This window comes from Bactrocera dorsalis, chromosome 6, assembly GCF_023373825.1.
Source record: "Bactrocera dorsalis isolate Fly_Bdor chromosome 6, ASM2337382v1, whole genome shotgun sequence".
Lineage (NCBI taxonomy): Eukaryota > Metazoa > Arthropoda > Insecta > Diptera > Tephritidae > Bactrocera > Bactrocera dorsalis.
In genome coordinates, this window is record NC_064308.1 from 22,420,511 (window position 1) to 22,440,553 (window position 20,043).

The 20,043-nt window shown below is 40.7% G+C and overlaps 2 protein-coding genes across 2 annotated transcripts in view; both read left to right on the forward strand.

Annotated features, from left to right (window-relative positions):
- LOC105233719 (carnitine O-palmitoyltransferase 2, mitochondrial) overlaps window positions 1-3,495 on the forward strand; it is a 64,072-nt gene extending 60,577 nt beyond the window's left edge. Inside the window, exon 4 of the mRNA XM_049460388.1 lies at window positions 1,255-3,495. Within this exon, the coding sequence (XP_049316345.1) occupies window positions 1,255-1,310 (56 nt within the window). The 3' untranslated portion in view covers window positions 1,311-3,495. The remainder of the gene's footprint in view (window positions 1-1,254) is intronic.
- Window positions 1-18,321, forward strand: part of LOC125779317 (uncharacterized) — a 331,415-nt gene extending 313,094 nt beyond the window's left edge. The window contains exon 2 of the mRNA XM_049460597.1: window positions 7,706-18,321. Within this exon, the coding sequence (XP_049316554.1) occupies window positions 15,221-16,531 (1,311 nt within the window). The 5' untranslated portion in view covers window positions 7,706-15,220 and the 3' untranslated portion in view covers window positions 16,532-18,321. The remainder of the gene's footprint in view (window positions 1-7,705) is intronic.
- The last annotated feature ends 1,722 nt before the right edge of the window (window positions 18,322-20,043 follow it).

The following is a 20,043-nucleotide window of genomic DNA, read 5'->3' on the forward strand; positions in this document are numbered from 1 at the left end:
AGAAGGACTCCTTCATTACTCCTTTCAGGAGATCTCGCTTTTAAATCTGCTGGGTATGTACACTGAATGCTTCATGCGAAATCTCCGTTGACATGGACAACCACGTTTGTCAAAAAGTCAATGTGTCGAAGGACCGACTACGCCGACAACATTGTGTTGTTGGTAGACAATCCGAGCTGAGCCGAAAAAATAAGCGAATGATCGCCGATTGTCACCGCTTCCCTTGCTTCTGTAACAGCTTCGGCAACAAACTTGCGTAAATATGTATGAAGATGTACAAGGTGTGTTCAAAAAGTATCGCGAATTTTGAATTTTCGCTGGTTACGTATATTCGAATTTAGAATTTTTTGCGACGTTATGTTGGTACTCATGTCTCTCACTTATGCCGGCAAGCTCGGCCAATTTGAATGCTCATTTAATTGTTGACAGCTGCTTTGCTTGCACGTGTATTGGATCGTCTTCGATTTTTACCTATCAAAAAAATTGCACCACGATAACGCCCCTGCTCACACAACGTTGCTTGTGCGCGACTTTTTGGCCAAAAACAATACACTAATGATGCCGCAGCCACTGTATTCCCTAGATTTGGCCCCCTGTGACTTTTTCTTGTTCCCTAAACTGAAGAGGCCCATGAAAGGACGACGTTACGCTTCTCTTGACGAGATAAAGACGGCATCGAAAGAGGAGCTGAAGAAGATAAAAAAAAATGATTTTTTGAAGTGCTTCGAAGATTGGAAAAACCGTTGGCACAAGTGTATAATATCTCATGGGGATTACTTTGAAGGGGACAAAATAGATATTCATGAATAAATAAATAATTTTTGAAAAAACACAAAATTCGCGATACTTTTTGAACACACCTCGTATGAGCATATCGACGCAGATTTTGGCGAGCTACGGAAAAATATTTTAGAACTGACAAATATTATAAATCGACAAGAGCTATGTTGACATTTTTGTCACTCCGTGTTTTTCTTTGCGAGTTGCAAGCAAGTTGTTCAATTTATGATTTTTAACTTTTGCCATCGTCGCGAAAAGACACTTGTAGGCAAAGGCATGCTCGGGGAGATGTAATGGAGGTTGTTTTTATGAATGAAGCGAGTTTGCCTGTTGAAAGTGCGCTTGCGTTCATCAATGAAAATGTTGTTGTTGTGTTTTTCTATTTGCAAATTTCTTGCAAAGCAGCCACATTTAAGTGAGTTATATGCCTTAATCAAACAGAGTTCGTATGTGCATAATGAGCTAACGAAACAGGCTGCAATGGGACAAGGTTTCGACAGGCATTTGTTTGCTTTAAGACATCAAGCTAAACTCCATGGAAAAGAATTGCCTGCTATATATAAAAGTGAGGCGTATCCGAAAATCAATCACAATATCATCAGCACTTCAACCTTATTATCCAACGCTTTGTTGGCTGGCTCTTTTGGTCCAGTGGTAAGAGATGGTTTGGGAATAGCGTGAGTATGATATATTCATAAAAATGGTGTATTCTGTATTATCATTGTTGTTTATATGAAACAGATATATACAAAATGATTACTGTGGTGCAATAGTTTCTTCCTATGAAAATGAGCGCAACGGAAAAGAATTTGTAGATAGCTTTCAAACAGCGTTTCGTGATATATCCACAGTGTTAAAACATCTAGTGAAATAAGCTTTATAAAAATATTAAACAGTATATATATTTTTATATGGAAAACTTCTATTTTAGCGATTTTTGAATAAAAATATGTAAAATTTGATAATTTGAGCATGCTTTCTATTTGGGTGTTACATTATTCGCTCTTTTCGAATGTAAGCAAAACCAATATTAGAAGCAGCTGTACCACTGTTGATTCATTGTATAAAACTAAGAAGTTAAAAGTGTTGGAATTTCATACATTTTACGTACGACATTACTTTTAATTACTCAGTGAAAACTAGAGATGAGGATGTAGTAACAAGTTATTGCAGCATTTTTGTATAGGACGAAGAATGAAAAAGCAAAAATAAACAAAGAGGATTGTGCGGAAACATGGTAATCCCTTCCATCCTATAGAAACACTAAAGGTTATAGTGAATGTCAAAATGTGAGTATTATAGTGGTAAGTGTTATCTAACTTTTGTTTTAAAGGACAGAATCCGGATGTGACAACAACCGACTGGAGGGTGTTAAGCGTGGCGAAATTGATCAATGCAGATGGAGACCATCCTACAGATCGATAAAGCGACAGAGGGTTTTCTGTACGCGAGGTTCGGGAAGACAGCGTGGGAAGTGAGGGAAACGTGTTCTTTCGCCTGAAGAAGCGCCACCTCGCGGCGGGAACAGAAACACATTGGAGATGGGTGAAATAGAAAAGGCTTTCGGCATAAAAGAGATCATGGCTACTTCAATTGTCCTACAGGAGGTGGAGGTGGAGAAAGAACCCAGTCAGCACACGATCGTCCAAAACCAGGGCCGCAGCGCCTTCTATAAACTTTTCCAAAGCGCAGCACTTATATATGAAGGGCAGATTAGTAGTATTTGCTCTCCATACACTGGTATGGACTCCTGAAGTATTGCTGGACATTCCTGGAGCGCTTAACAATGTTTTTACACAATCTATTCTTAATACAATCTATTCTTAATGCAGAACTGAATCGAGCAGGTACAATCTTTTATAAGAGTGTACAGCTGCTGGCGTATGCCGATGATATTGATATCATCGGTCTCAACACCCTCGCCGTTAGTTCTGCTTTCTCCAGACTGAACAAGGAAGCAACGCAAATGGGTCTGGCAGTGAACGAGGGCAAGACGAAATATCTCCTGTCATCAAACAAACAGTCGTCGCACTCGCGACTTGGCACTCACGTCACTGTTGACAGTCATAACTTTGAAGTTGTAGATAATTTCGTCTATTTAGGAACCAGCATTAACACCACCAACAATGTCAGCCTAGAAATCCAACGCAGGATTACTCTTGCGAACAGGTGCTACTTCGGACTGAGTAGGCAATTGAAAAGTAAAGTCCTCTCTCGACAACAAAAACCAAACTCTATAAGTCGCTCATAATTCCCGTCTGCTATATGGTGCAGAGGCTTGGACGATGACAACAACCGATGAGTCGACGTTGCGAGTTTTCGAGAGAAAAGTTCTGCGGAAGATTTATGGTCCTTTGCGCGTTGGCCACGGCGAATACCGCATCCGATGGAACGATGAGCTGTACGAGATATACGACGACATCGACATAGTTCAGCGAATTAAAAAACAGCGGCTACGCTGGCTAGGTCAGGTTGTACGGATGGATGAAAACACTCCAGCTCTGAAAGTATTCGACGCAGTACCCGCCGCGGGAAGCAGAGGAAGAGGAAGACCTCCACTCCAGTGAAAGGACCAAGTGGAGAAGGACCTGGCCTCGCTTGGAATATCCAATTGGCGCCACGTAGCGAAGAGAAGAAACGATTGGCGCGCTGTTGTTGACTCGGCTATAATCGCGTAAGCGGTGTCTACGCCAGTAAAGAAGAAGAAGAAGATTCTTAATAGTATCCAGTTAGACCAGATCAGTTGGTTCTGCTTTATAACGTTGGTTCAGAAGCCTTTTGACCTCTATACAAATAAGAGCAGAATGGAACGGCGCTAAAATTACTCAGAAAATCTGGAGAGGTACTCCGCAAGGTTGTGTGCTATCTCCGCTTTTTCGGACATGGTGAATAAACTGCAAAAAACTTGGAAGTCAAAGCACTTAGATCTGGGCTTATGCGGACAACTTGGTGTTTTAGTAACGAGTAGGTGTGTATAGACCATTAGCAATATTATGACCCTCACTCTCAATAGATTCTAATATTCGGCATCGCAAATTGGTTTGGGGTTGAACCCGGAGAAAACGGATCTGCTTGTGTTCACAAGAAAGCACGAAAAGCCTTCATGGACGTTTCCTTGGATTAATAAGACAGAACTTTCTCTGAAGTACCGCACCAAGTACCTTGCCGTAGTTTTGGGGAGCAAACTGCTGTGGAAGCACAACGTGGAAGAAATTGTGGGAAAAGTCAGCATTGCTTTATATGCGTGTAGGCAGATGCTCGGCACAACCTGCACCACCTGGAGTAGTATGGTGGATAGGTGTACGGAAATCTACCTACCGGAGGCCAATGAAAAGGGTTCAAAGCCTCGCTGCACTGTGTATAATGGGAGCTTTAAGAACAACTACAACGGCGGTTCTTGAACTGAACATACTGTCTAGAGTTAGACATAAGGCAAAGTTTTAAATGAACGGACCACTGCAGTATATTTTAAGCTGAGAGCCTTGCTATTGCGAAACCCGCGGAACTGAACTCATATGCACCTGCAGGCAATTCCAGTGTCCACATCTACGTAAACAGCCAAGCAGCTATCAAGGCTGTAATTTCGTATAGCATATCGCAGAATTGTCCTGGAAAGCAGGGCGGCAGTGGAAAATGTTGCCAGAAGCAAGTAACTTCACCTCTACTGGGTGCCAGGCCACAAACGCATTGAGGGCAATAAAATAGTGGACAAGATTGCCAGGAATGGTGTACGGTTAACATCCGAAAATCTTTACGACGATATCGATAGAAGCGTGGTAAAGAAAAGCAAAACTCCAAAAATCGTATGAAAAACGGTATATCGGAATTAAACAAAACTCCTATTGGCACTCGATTGAAGAGACTGTAGGAAAATGATGGGGTACTAACTGGTTATTGTCTGGTGGCACATGGCCGCAGGATGGGGCTGACAGATCGAAAAGACTGCAGCAAATGTCTAGTACAGGGCACCAGGGAAACATCTGAGGTCCCCACGGTATGATATACTGGAGAAGGTGTCGATAGTGAGGCCGTAGTGTCTGTTGAAATTCGCGTCAAGCGCAGACATTCTAAAAGATGACAACTTCTCTTTTTTTCTAGCAATGGAACTTCATATGGATATCGCAGCGAACCAAAACTGGTCTATGCATGACTTATTGGCCTACCAGATTAACCTTATCTTTCTTTAAAAGTGTCCATTTTTTAAATTGACATGCCCCGTTTCTTGAACTTCCTTAAAATGTCACGGCAACATCTTAACTAACCGAGATAGATATAGACTTTTATATATCTAAATAATAAAGAGACGAGTTAAGTTCCAGGTGAATGTCTGTTCGGCAGAAGATAAATTGATGGAGCTTGGTACTCGTATTCCTTGGCATTTCAGTTAGCAGGTGGGCAGAAAGAGATCATTCCAATTCCCACAAAATGCTATAACCACGATCTACATTAAGAGAGAACCTGTAATTTGGACGGTAAAGGGTATATCTGTAGATGATCCAAAATGGGATTGGACATTGTATGTTTAAAAATTGTGTGTGGCCCAAGTCTCTAATATGTACATATCTAACAAACCTCAAAACCTCTAGCAAATAAACTGAGTGCAAATCTTTTCGACCGAAGCTTAATCAAGAGATTTAGGCGGTTTAATCTCGTAACCGAGGAGAATTGAAGTTAATCTCCCTGTGCGATTCTAATTTAGCACAATCTGTGCGCTCGTAAAGGAAATCTATTACATTATCACAGATGATATGGACATTACATGACTTACAGCTGGTTGATGTCCTAGTGAAAATAAAGGCTGACATCACCACCGTCCAAGAAATGCGATGGACGGGACAAGGATAGAGACAAATAGGTCCTTGTGGCATTTACTACAGTGGCCATATAAAGGAGCGCAAGTTTGGTGTTGGATTCGTGGTGGGAGAGAGACTCCGTCGCCGAGTACTATCATTCACTCCTATGAATGAACGTCTAGCCACAATCCGCATCAAAGCGAGGTTCTTCAACATATCGCTGATTTGCGCCCACGCCCCGACGGATGAGAAGGACGATGTGACCAAAGATGCCTTTTATGAGTGCTTGCGCTCCGAGGTCCTAACATCGACACGGACCACTATGTTATTGCAGCCAAGATTCGCACCCGCCTCTGTGCAGCAAAACACGCACGCCAACAAACACGAGGAAGGTTCGACGTCGAGAAGCTGCAATCACAACAGACAGCCGAACGATTTTCTACTCGGCTTGCATTCCTGCTCTCTGAGAGCACTCGTTAACAACTCGGTATAAGTGAACTGTGGGACGGAATTTCAAACTCCTTACGTACAGCTGCAACCGAGACCATTGGTTTTCGGAAAGTGCAAAAGAACAGCTGGTACAACGAGGAGTGCCGTGTCGCAGCGGAGAGAAAACAGGCTGCCTACCTCGCAACGTTGCGATCGACCACAACACGTGCGGGATGGGATAGATACCGAGAGTTGAAGAGGGAAGCGAGACGCATTTGTAGACAGAAAAAGAAAGAGGCCGAAATGCGTGAGTACGAAGAGCTTGATAAGCCGACAGGGGTAATGCTCAAAAATTCTACGAAAAGATGCGGCAACTTACAGAAGGTTTCAAGACCGGAGCATACTCTTGTAGAACCCCCAAAGGTGATCTAGTCACCGATGCCCAGAGCATACTTAAATTATGGAGGGTACACTTCTCCAGCCTGCTGAATGGCAGTGAACGTACAACGCCAGGAGTAGGCGAACCCGATTCCCCAATCGATGACGATGGAACAGACGTTCCATTGCCCGACCATGAAGAAGCAATTACCCACCTGAAGAACAACAAAGCGGCGTGGGTCGATGGATAGCCGGCCGAGCTATTCAAACACGGCGGCGAAGAACTGATAAGGAGCATGCATGAGCTTCTTTGTAAAATATGGTCGGACGAAAGCATGCCCAACGATTGGAATTTAAGTGTGCTATGCCCAATCCATAAAAAAGGAGACCCCACAATCTGCGCCAACTACCGTGGGATAAGCCTCCTCAACATCGCGTACAGGGTTCTATCGAGTGTATTGTGTGAAAGATTAAAGCCCACCGTCAACAAACTGATTGCACCTTATCAATGTGGCTTCAGACCTGGTAAATCAACAACCGACCAGATATTCACCATGCGCCAAATTTTGGAAAATACCCTTGAAAGGAGAATCGACACGCACCAATATTCGTCGATTTCAAAGCTGCTTTCGACAGCAGGAAAAGGAGCTGCCTCTATGCCGCGATGTCTGAATATGGTATCCCCGCAAAACTAATACGGCTGTGTAAACTGACTCCGCCAGGATCGGGAAGGACCTCTCCGAGCCGTTCGATACCAAACGAGGTTTCAGACAAGGCGACTTCCTATCGTGCGACTTCTTCAATCTGCTGCTGGAGAAAATTATTCGAGCAGGTACAATCTTTTATAACAGTGTACAGCTGCTGGCGTATGCCGATGATATTGATATCATCGGCCTCAACACCCGCGCCGTTAGTTCTGCTTTTTCTAGACTGAACAAGGAAGCAACGTAAATGGGTCTTGTAGTGAACGAGGGCAAGACGAAATATCTCCTGTCATCAAACAAGCAGTCGACTCACTCAGGCACTCGCGACTTGGCACTCACGTCACTGTTGACAGTCATAACTTTGAAGTTGAAAATAATTTCGTCTATTTAGGATCCAGTATTAACACTACCAACAATATCAGCCTGGAAATCCAACGCAGGATTTCTCTTGCCAACAGGTGCTACTTCGGACTGAGTAGGCAATTGAAAAGTAAAGTCCTCTCTCGACGAACAAAAGCCAAACTCTATAAGTCGCTCATAATTCCCGTCCTGCTATATGGTGCAGAGGCTTGGACGATGACAACAACTGATGAGTCGACGTTACGAGTTTTCGAGAGAAAGGTTCTGCGAAAGATTTATGGTCCTTTGCGCGTTGGCCACGGCGAATATCGCATTCGATGGAACGATGAGCTGTACGAGATATACGACGACATTGACATAGCTCAGCGAATTAAAGGACAGCGGCTACGCTAGCTAGGTCAGGTTGTACGGATGGATGAAAACACTCCAGCTCTGAAAGTATTCTACGCAGTACCCGTCGCGGGAAGCAGAGGAAGAAGAAGTCCTCCACTCCGTTGGAAGGACCAAGTGGAGAAGGACCTGGCTTCGCTTGGAATATCCAATTGGCGCCACGTAGCGAAGAGAAGAAACGACTGGCGCGCTGTTGTTGACTCGGCTATAATCGCGTAAGTGGTGTCTACGCCAGTAAAGAAGAAGATACCAAGAAACTATAAATAATCCATTTGCAAAGCCTAGTATAATAGTTAATCATACTGAAAATATAAAGCAGAGAACGTTTATCATAGAGAAGGTTCACGTTTCAGATATCGTAACTTTTCGAAGGGGTACTCAGCAGAGATGAGCGAGTCTCACCACAGACAAATTGTAAGCGTGTTTCACCACGACAATAGCAGAATTGAGCATTTTCAGCGTGAAATGAGAAAAATAATGCTAATTCCCATGTAAACAAATTTACGCCTAGAGATTCGTTTATTTTCTATGCGCAACCGACTCGGCATATAATTTATATACATATGATCCGTATTTATTTGTGGCTAAATGAGCCTTAGTCGCCTGCCCCACACCACACCTACACCCATCACTTACACGCACACTCACCACACTCACCTCGACATCACCACACTTCACATCAACACCACCCACACGCGCGAGCGCAGGATCCACACACTAAAACACACACCACATCACTCCATGGAAAAAGGGTCCGCTTTCACACAAATCAGTATTGATTCGTCCATTACTGAATGCACGTCGCTTTTTCGCCACACGCCGATCGTCATCGCCATTTGTACCCATGTCCATAATTTCCTTTTATAGTTTTGTGAATACGATAATTTTATTAATTTTGAGTAACACAATTGTGAGACTAACGTGTCCGGAACCCCCTCTATACGGCCTTTAGAAGGCGAATTTTTATTGTAAAATAAAATTTATACGAGTTGTGAAAGTGAAATCGGAGGTTTTATTTTAAAACACCCAATTTGGCACAAGTGGTAAGTCCAGCGGGCAGTGAACCCAACATTGGTCCTTCGAGTCGCAAAGAACGGCACTATTGGAAAAAAAAAGAGATTAAAATTGTGACATAAACATACATACAAAACTTGTTCAAAAGAAGAAAAGCTTACAAAAAATTCGTGCACAAAGGTGACATATACACACACATATACAAAATTTAGTGCAATATACATACGTATATACAAAAAAAAAAAAATTTATATATTGCAAGTGAATTCGAAGTTTAGTGGCAAATACATACATACTTAAATACAAAAAAAAAAACATTTGAAAACGGAAAACACAAGACGGTTCACTACTGTTACATGAAAATACAAAAAAAATTTTAATCAAAATCAAAAAGGAAAAAAAATAAAATTTCATGCTAATACGAAAAATTTTAAAGCTCGTTTGAGACATATAAATACACATAAATATACATATAAATACAATATTGTGCTGAACAACTATACATAAAAAAAAAAACAAAAAGCCGGGCGCGTAAATTAATTTAATTATAAACGGGCGCGAAACTTCAAACCAAACAAGTGAAAGAAAAGCAATAAACTCCAAGTGCAATAATTTTCAAAAAATAATAATAATTAATAATCGTGGAAATAAAATATACTAAAGACATTACATAAGTACGAGCCAAACAACAACAAGAAGAGGAGAAGGAAAGGGATATCGTGGTCCACCGTAATAACATCACATCAGCAAACAGGAAACAACTGGGACACAGCCACGAAAGCAAACACCCCGCAATTAACCGCATATTAAAGCCCTCAAATACCCTTGAAGCGGCACAAAGTGAGTGTATCGACTCCTTTTATTCATATAATATTTTTATTTATTGGCTTATATGTATGTTGAAAGTTACAGTTCATTTTTCTAACAACTGTATACTTTAATAAAACGGTTGCTACCAAACTGTTTGAACTTACGGTTGATTTCCGGGAAACCGAAAACAGTTTGGTACTTTACATATGTACATCCAAATATAAGTATGAACAGTATATAGTATAATATATAATTATATATACATATACTGGCATATACATATCTGTTAAAAGCCTAGTTACGCTTACACTTGTGTTCACAAGCACACAAAGTTCATAAAAAAAAAAAAAACATTTTCAAGTATTCACTTGACAACATTTGCCGGCAATACCCCTTATACTCAAAACAGTATAAGCAGGATTGCGCTAAGTAAGCTAAGGCAATTTCGAAAATTAAAATAAAAATAACAATATCAACCATACATATATGCACAATATTCACAACGTATATACATATACATTACATATATTACCAAAATTGGCAAAAAGATAAATTAGCATACACACATATGCTAGTAACAACAAAGTAAAAGTTATAACTTCCAAATTTGCATTTGCGCTAAAAGAGCATACCTGCACTTTGCCATTTTCTCTTCCCGCGTTATTCGTACCGCAAAATAATATACACGGCATACAATTTGCTTATGCCGATGTACATAGATATATATATATATACATAGGGTACATAATTAAATAAAATCTTAAATTACAATTTAAATATTTCGAAAAAAAAAATTCGGTGCGGTAAATGCAACCGTTTAATAAGGATAAATTACATTCTGTCAATTAAAACAAAAAAAAATGTATTACAAATATATACGGACAAATAAAATAAACAAAAACCAAGACATGGTAGCATTTTAACATTTCATTTTATATTATATATCCAAAGGCCAAATCGGCATATTTCAAGCAATACCTCTTGTTCTTGCTAAAGCACAAGCAAGCAGGATTGCAAACGGAAAAAATCTTTTATATACAAAGGTCAATAACCCTTTTCTCTTTCTTTATTATCGCCCGTATACGCAATTATAAACGAACGAGTGCAAAGCAATAAATAAAATCGAAAAAACAAGAACAATTTAATAGCACAACTATTAGAAATACGAAGCAATAAATAAAATAGAAAGAAAACAAAACAAACTAATAGCACAACTATTAGGGATAACGAAAACGAAACACTCGCTCGTTAGTTCGGCCATTGCGTATACGGATACAACAAAAATACAATTTTGTAATAAGGAAAACGAAACACTCGTTCGTTGGTTCCTACCTTGCGGATACAACAAAAATACAACTTTATAATAAGGAAAACGAAATACGCGTTCGTTATTAGATACTTGTGTATACAACAACCATACAAACCGCGTATCTTAAAGATTCAAACGTATTTATTACCACCATAAATACACTGAGAGAAGTTTCTTCTTTCTCATATTTTCAATTTTTACCTATTACCTAAATGAACGGAGATTCTAAGGAATCTAAATCGATTCAATATCTAAAAGTACAAAAAATGATTTCTGAAGAAAAGAGCCCATGTACACCTGCTGAAGCTACACGCTCAAAGCAAGGTGCTACAAAGCAAAAAAAAATTACAGACATTTCATATACTAAGTTTATCGCTGAGAGTGACAGTTTAATTCGATACTACACTCGATTTTCATCTTCACCGATTCAGGACAATTCTGAATCGGTACTAGAAATCAAAAAAGAAAATCTAGGCAATTTCTGGACACGTCTCCAAGCTCCGTATGACGCAATTCTAGAATCTGACGAATCAGATCTTCCGGAAAATTTTAAATCCTCGGCTTGCTCCAAATACGAAAACTGTTTAGACCAGTACGAGGAAACGAGAGCTATGATCTCTGATCAATTGAGATTAATAAAAGCAATTGCACCTACTCCACAACCGAGAGTAGAGCTGCCTCCAATTCAAAGCCAAGAGGCGAGTTCCGGCATTCACCTTAAAGTGCCAGCATGCGATACAGAAATATTTCATGGAGGTTATGAACAATGGCCGTCCTTCCGGGACATGTTTACGGCCGTGTACATAAACCATCCTAAATTATATCAAGCGTAAAAATTGTATCACCTCCGATACAAAACAAAAGGCCAAGCAGGAGCAATAGTAAAACAGTTCGCTCTTAATGACGAAAATTTCAATTTAGCTTGGGAAGCTTTAAGACAAAGATACGAAAATGAAAGAATATTAGATGTCAAGCAAGTTACGATACTTATGAACTTGCCTAAAATTCAAAGAGAAACCAGTGAAGAGTTCATGAAACTAGAATCCACTGTTTCAAATTGTTTATCGGTGCTATCGACACAAAATATTCCCACACACAATTGGGATCCTATTCTGGTAAACATATGTACCGCCGCATTACCAGAAAAATCTTTGCTTCTGTGGGAGCAATCGCTCTCATCACGAAGAAAATGCCCAACGTGGCAACAAATGAAAGATTTCTTAACTACCCAATATGAAATTGCGGAAAGGGTAGATAAAAAAACGGTCAGAACTAAAAACGTTCAACACGACCTAAATCGAAGTTTCGCTAAACCCCAAGCTAGTAACCACCACAATTTAAACAGAAGCTTCTTTAAAAATCAATCGTTCACATCCGAACAATATAAACAAACGTCATGGGAACTGTGTAAAGGAGGGCACAAGCTGAAAGCTTGCGAAAAGTTTAAAAAACTTAATATCAATGAAAGGAACAACTTTGTCAGAGCAAAAAGACTCTGTACAAACTGCTTGTCCCACTCACATAATCTCAATAATTGCTAAAGCAAATTCAATTGCGTATATTGCCACAAGAGGCATCATTCAATGTTACATTTCAATAACTTTCCTAGCACACCCCAAAGTAGCGCTTTCTCCAAAAGAGCCACGGGTTTAGTTGCAACCGCAACGAAACACAAAATCCCGAAATTTGCCAAGAGACACCATGCTGCTCAAAGGCTTTAAAGACACAAACGCTTCACAGCGAGAATCAAAGTAGGGTACTACTACCCACAGCAGCTATCTCCATCGAACACCGAGGAGAAGTTTTCAAATTGAGAGCCCTAATAGACCAAAGATCACAACGATCATTCATAGCGTCTAGGGGACAAAATAGGCTAAAACTACCAACAAAACATGCCAATTATGAAAATACGGGAATGGGCGGAAGAGTATTACAAAACTCAAACAAAATCTGTCCCATTACCCTAATTTCCCCCCAAGCGGATAAGCGCATTCAAGCAGAAGCTATAGTCTTACCGCAACTTATGAACATGCTGCCAAGCTATCATATAAATAGCAAGCATTGGCAAAAGGTTACACACCTAAAGCTAGCAGATCCTAACTGCAACACCCCCGCTCAAATAGATCTTCTATTAGGCAGCGACCTTATTCCTCAAATTGTTCTAGAAGGGGTTGAGAAAAATTCAAACACCCTTCTAGCACAAAATACTATATTCGGTTGGATACTAAGTGGACTAGTAACAGAACCAGTTACCGCCATGACAACTCAAGTGGAAGAGATATCCAATGAATTCCTTAATTCACAATTAAGGAAATTTTGGGAATTAGAAGAACTCCCCCCCCATTACCGCCATGACAACTCAAGTGGAAGAGATATCCAATGAATTCCTTAATTCACAATTAAGGAAATTTTGGGAATTAGAAGAACTCCCCCCCCATTACCATTACAACGCCAGAAGATCAGTATTGTGAAGACTTTTACAAAGCCACAACTACTAGATCAAGAAATGGTCGGTATGTCGTACGACTACCATTTAAACAACAATTTCCAGATACACTCGCCATAGGTCACTCTCGCACCTCTGCAATACAGCAGTTTCTAAGTATGGAAAAAAACCTACTTAGAAAGGGTGAGTTCAAACAACATTATGATGGTGTCTTAGAAGAATACCTCCATTTAGATCACATGGAGGAAGTAAGCCCATGCGAAAAAATCATAAAAGGCAAATATCACTCATTCTACTTGCCACACCATGCAGTAGTAAAGCCTGACAAAAAAACAACAGAAGTTAGAGTTGTCTTTAATGCCTCCAGATGCACTAGCTCGGGGAATTAGCTCAACGATATTCTATTCACGGGCCCCACACTCCAACCAGATTTAATGCTCCTCATACTAAATTGGCGTATATACAAATACGTTTTCAATGGGGATGTTGAAAAAATGTATCGACAAATAGTCGTACATGATGATGATCAAGATTTTCAGCGAATTATTTTTCGAAAATCTCCCAATAGTCCACTACGCGACTTTAAATTAAAAACAGTTACCTTTGGCGTAAACTGTGCTCCATACCTCGCCATTCGTACACTCAGAAGACACAAAGTCAGAGTTTCCTCTGGCAACACAAGTCTTAAAAACACATACGTATGTAGACGACATCCTGTCTGGGAGCCACAGCCTCTCACAAGCATACGAGTCCTTATCACAAGTGATAAATGCCCTCAACACCGCAGGGTTTCCTTTAAAAAAGATCACAGCTAATCACCCAAGTATCTTAAAAAATATACCAAACGATAATAAATTGGATACTAATTTCCTTATATTTGAAAAGGAAAGTATAACAAAAACACTGGGCATCCAATGGAATGCGATATCGGACCAGTTCTCATACACGACAGAGTCCATAACCGCATTATCCGCCATAACAAAGAGGCGAATTTTATCCTCAATGGCAAAACTTTTTGACCCCGCAAGATGGCTCGCGCCAATTATGATACAAGCGAAAATCCTGATTCAAGAATTACGGCTAGACGGAACAGACTGGGACGAACAAGTGAAACCTCTTCGCTTAGAGAAGTGGTCCCGGTTTGCTAATAATCTAAAAGACATCTCGTAGATACAAATTCCACGGTGGGTAAATTATTCCCCCGAATACAAAGTGGAACTACACGGCTTCTGCGATGCCTCTGAAAAGGCATATTGTGCCACGATCTATGTGCGTGCACAAAGCGACACCGCAACCACAAGCCACCTACTAGCTGCAAAAGCAAAAGTAGCACCTCTAAAAACGATAAGTCTACCACGACTTGAACTCTGTGGCGCTCTGCTACTAGCCAAGCTGGTTTCCATAGTGCAGACCCACATGAACATGACCAAATGCAAATTATATCTATAGTCCGATTCCGAAATCGTTCTAGCCTGGTTAGAAAAGCCACCACACTCGTGGAAAACATATATTTCTAATCGAACCTCTCAAATACTTGACCTAGTAGGGGCAGCCACATGGCGACACGTAGCCAGTGCCGACAATCCTGCTGATCTAGGCACAAGAGGGTGCAAACCCCTGGATCTTGCCACCACCACGCTCTGGTGGAATGGCCCCCGATGGTTAACCGAATAAACAGATTCTTGGCCACAATCGACAATGCGCCCCAGAAAGTCGAAAAATCGACACCTATCATACAATAGTGGATGATAATGAAATCCTTGAACGATTTTCATCGTTCCCCCGAGCCCTCAGAGTAGTCGCATATATGCTTAAATTCATAGAGCAACTTAAACTTAAAGTTGAAGGAGTAACTTACACCCATTGCGATACATTGACGCACCAGGACTTACAAAAAGCAAAGGTCGCGCTTATCGCCTCAACCCAAACGCGCTACTTCAGTCGCGACATATCGTTACTAAGAGAATCGAAGCCAATTGACAAAAAGAGCTCACTCTTAGTACTAAACCCATTTTTAGACACGAAAGGTCTGCTTCGTGCCAATGGTCGGCTCGCTAATTCAAGCCTGACTTACAACGAACGCCACCCCATCATAATACCTGAGAAGTCTCCTTTTGCCACACTACTCCTGAATTACATCCATATATTAATGTTGCACGCCGAACAGCGCCGCATGCAACATATGGTACGCCAAGAGTATTATATTCCCCGTCTTAAGCCCCAGATCAAAAAATGCATTTTCATGTGCAAAATCTGCACTATGCATAAGCAAAAAATGCGAACTCAGATTATGGCAGCACTTCCACCTGAACGCTGCAATTTCGCTCCGCCTTTCACGACTACAGGTGTCGATTTTGCTGGGCCTTTTCAAATAAAGGCGTCCATGCTAAGATCTCCCACTCTCATGAAAGGCTATGTGGCTGTCTTTTTATGTTTCACGACAAAGGTAGTACACCTTGAGCTGTGTACTAATCTGACGACGGAGGCTTTTCTCGCGGCATTTGCTCGTTTCGTCGCTCGACGTGGCTTCCCCTCCAAAATCATGAGCGATAATGGCAAAACATTCATAGGAGCCCAACGAGCCACAGAAAAACAGTTTGTGGATTTCTTAAAACAAGTGTCCCCTGATATCATACAAAAGTACGCCCCTCAAGGTATCAATTGGCAATTTATACCTCCAAGCGCTCCTCATATGGGTGGTTTATGGGAATCAGCTGTAAAGAGCTTCAAATCACATTTCAAGAAGCTAGCCGGCAGCTATAAATTTAACTATGAAGAATTCACGACATTATTAGCTAAAATTGAAGCCGTTCTCAACTCACGGCCGCTCACAGCACTATTGCAAGATCCCTCCGACTTCACAGCCCTAACTCCAGGGCATTTCTTAAAAGGAGCACCCATTCTGGCCACACCTGAGCCAGGCGTGGAGTCGCTTTCCTTATTAAATAGATGGGAAAGAATTAAAATTCTCCATCATAATTTCAGTAGCCGATGGAAAGAAGACTATATAAAGGACCTCCACAAGAGATACCGATGGAAAAATACAGAAAATGCGCCAAAAGTTGGAGATTGTGTCCTGATTGCCTGCCACCTACCGAATGGCGGCTGGGCCGCATAGAGAAGCTTTATCCAGGCTCCGACGGTCATATTCGCGTAGTCGATCTCCGTACACAATCCGGAAAGTAAACAAGACCGCTCTTCAAACTATGCTTCTTACCGATCGCCGATAACCACGAAACGAAAACCGACAAACCGCTAAAATAAACCAAATATAAAAACAAAATAAAATAAAAATTTATATAAATACATATATACATACATATATATATTTAAAATCACTCACTGAGGTAGTCGATTAATCTAACGACCCACTCATGCCGCATAACGTGGCAGCCATGCTCATATGTCCTATATGCAACCAAATTCTAATTGAAATAACACTCTTCCAAACAGATCAATATTGATGCAAACATGCCAGCAGCCCCGACACCAACCACTCGTTCGGCTGTCAATGTGCAACGCCAAGCGGCTGCCCCAGTTGCAGCGCCCCGAACAACCACCCCAACGGTGCCTCGGAGTGAAACGGCCGCATTGCCGTCAACACCCGCGCTTGTCGCCGACCCACAGCGCCGTAGATGTCCCTATGTCGTCGACCCCACCGGCTGCCACAATGCGTCATCTTTAAGGGATTGCCACCTCAACAACGCCAGTTGGTCGTGCAGGCGCACGGCCATTGTCTCAATTGCCTGACGCCTGTCCAAACTCACGAGTGTATGTCGGGCAATCTGTGCCAAATTTGTATGCGCCCGCATCACACGATGTTACACCGTGCACCTCGGAATGACACCAGCCAACTTCCTGCCGGCCGCAACCGCGGCGCAGTACAACGACCGCCATTAAGCCGGGATGCACGGTCCCGTCGAACCATAGGGCCATCATCATCCCGTGCCCGGCGGCCACATAATGGGGCGTTCACACGACGCCAGCAACAACGACCGCGTCCGCGCCGCACCTCAGGCCTCAGCAGCGTCGTAGCCACTCTGCAGCAGCTTCAGAGGATTCTAGGCTGAAATATTCGCCTAGGGGGGCCGGATGGCTAAATGAGCCTTAGTCGCCTGCCCCACACCACACCTACACCCATCACTAACACGCACACTCACCACACTTACCTCGACATCACCACACTTCACATCAACACCACCCACACGCGCGAGCGCAGGATACACACACTAAAACACACACCACATCACTCCATGGAAAAAGGGTCCGCTTTCACACAAATCAGTATTGATTCGTCCATTACTGAATGCACGTCGCTTTTTCGCCACACGCCGATCGTCATCGCCATTTGTACCGATCTCCATAATTTCCATTATAGTTTTGTGAATACGATAATTTTATTAATTTTGAGTAACACAATTGTGAGACTAACGTGTCCGGAACCCCCTCTATACGGCCTTTAGAAGGCGAATTTTTATTGTAAAATAAAATTTATACGAGTTGTGAAAGTGAAATCGGAGGTTTTATTTTAAAACACGCAATTTGGCACAAGTGGTAAGTCCAGCGGGCAGTGAACCCAACAATTTGGTATCAAATCATATACTTAGTACATAAGTATGTATGTAAGCTAAAATTTACCTATGTATTTTATGATGATTCCATAAAATTATTAAAAATATATATTTTAGAGTAAGGTTTGTATTATTACCCAAATAATTAATATCCCGATGTGACAACTACCGACTGGAGGGTGTTAAGCGTGGCGAAATTGATCAACGAAGATTGAGACCATCCTACAGATCAATAAGGCGGCAGAGGGTTTTCTGTACGCGAGGTTCGGGAAGACGGCGTGGGGAGTGAGAGAAGCGTGTTTTTTCGCCTCAAGAAGCGCCACCTCGCGGACGGCAACAAAACACATTGGAGATGGGTGAAATAGAAAAGGCTTTCTATCACTGAAAAAATTCCAAATTTCAAATCACTATATTTAATTGTCTAATTGAGATAGTCAAACTTTTTGTTTGAAAATTGAACTTTCTGAATATGTGATGGTTATTTTTGAGAAACAAAAATTAGTTGGTGAAATTTTAGTTTGAATGAAAAAACGAAAATTCCTATGTAAAATGTATGGGAACCTAAAAAAAAATAGCGACCCCTTAGATTTAAGCTACAGCGCATGGGCTGAGGAAGGATTTTTTGTTTGTCAATCACTAACATTTGACGGGGTAAGAGTTGAAAAAAAAAATTCAAACATTTTTTTTGAAGCACCCTAATTTGCATCCTTCGCCCATAATCTAGGAAAGTAGCCGTAATGCATTGACGACGAAAACGTCAATTTTTCTTGTGAAATGAAAAATATCTGACGTAGCATTTATATCTTTTTTTTGAAGTGAAAAATTTTCAAATGCTTCTTACATGAATTTGGAATCATAAGCATGCTTTGAAATAAAATTTTGGTATTTAATTTAAACATAAAGAGACAAAGAGTACCCTATGTCCTTAGTATGGTCCCCCATCTCCCCACCGATTTTCAGCCTAATCGGTTCATCGGTTCTTGGGTTATATATGGTGTAACTAACACGTTTTTCTTTTATATATATTATTGCTGTCTTTTTTTAAATAATAAAATATTCAAATGATTTGAAATACAATTTTTGTATTTATGAATTGAATTGAACTTCAACACAAAGAGATAAAAATTATCCTATGTCCCTACCCCGGTTCTAAGTTACCTCCCCATCAATTTTCAGCTAAATCGGTTCAGCCGTTCTTCAGTTATAAATGGTGTAGCAGTTAATGTTCATATTTTTAATTTCGTTACTATTGTTTTCATATTTTTTTCTGCAAATTTTTTTAAATTATTGTCATCAGTAATGTTGAAATTATTTATTTTTAAAATATTAGTAGCTCTTTTTTTGGAGGACGTTTTTTTATTTTATTGCCAGTATTATCTTCGGCTGGCGTACTAGGATTTCCTTGTCTCAAGTAGTTTAAATTTTGTATTTTTGTATTCCTGTTTGGTTTTTCACCATTCTTTTTTTGTTTTATTTCGCCGATATGAACTTCGACTAGTGTCTTAGGACTTTCTTGTCTCAAGGTGTTTAGTAAAATTAAATAATTGGGAAAATGTATTTTTTCTATTTTTTTATTTCTATAAATCTGGAGTACCAAATGTGGGTCGGGTTTTATTTAAGAAACTAGCTGACCCGGTAAACTTCGTTCTGCCCAAAATAGATTTTTTTTCATTTCAAAAATTACACCGGTATTGGTTTTAATAGAATATGAACGATTTTTCCTAATTTCATTGTTCCCAATATTGAAAAATAGTGAAGAAGAAATTATTGCTGAATTTTTTTAACTGTTTTTGATAAAAAATTTAAATAAAAAAACATGATATACAGGCAGGTTCTTCCCAATGCATCAGTTGAAAAAACACCTGGATAACCATCTACCGGATGGCCGTTCTTCCTGCGCAACCATTTCTTCGACGATGCATTCCATGTATAATACCGAGGCATCTCCGAGTAAAGCAATGTTCTCGCGAACGGATCACTGGCGCAAGTTGCAAAGAAACTTGTTAAAGTGGTTGCTGGTGGTATTTCCGTTCGCTGTACTATCTTCTAAAACTCGCTG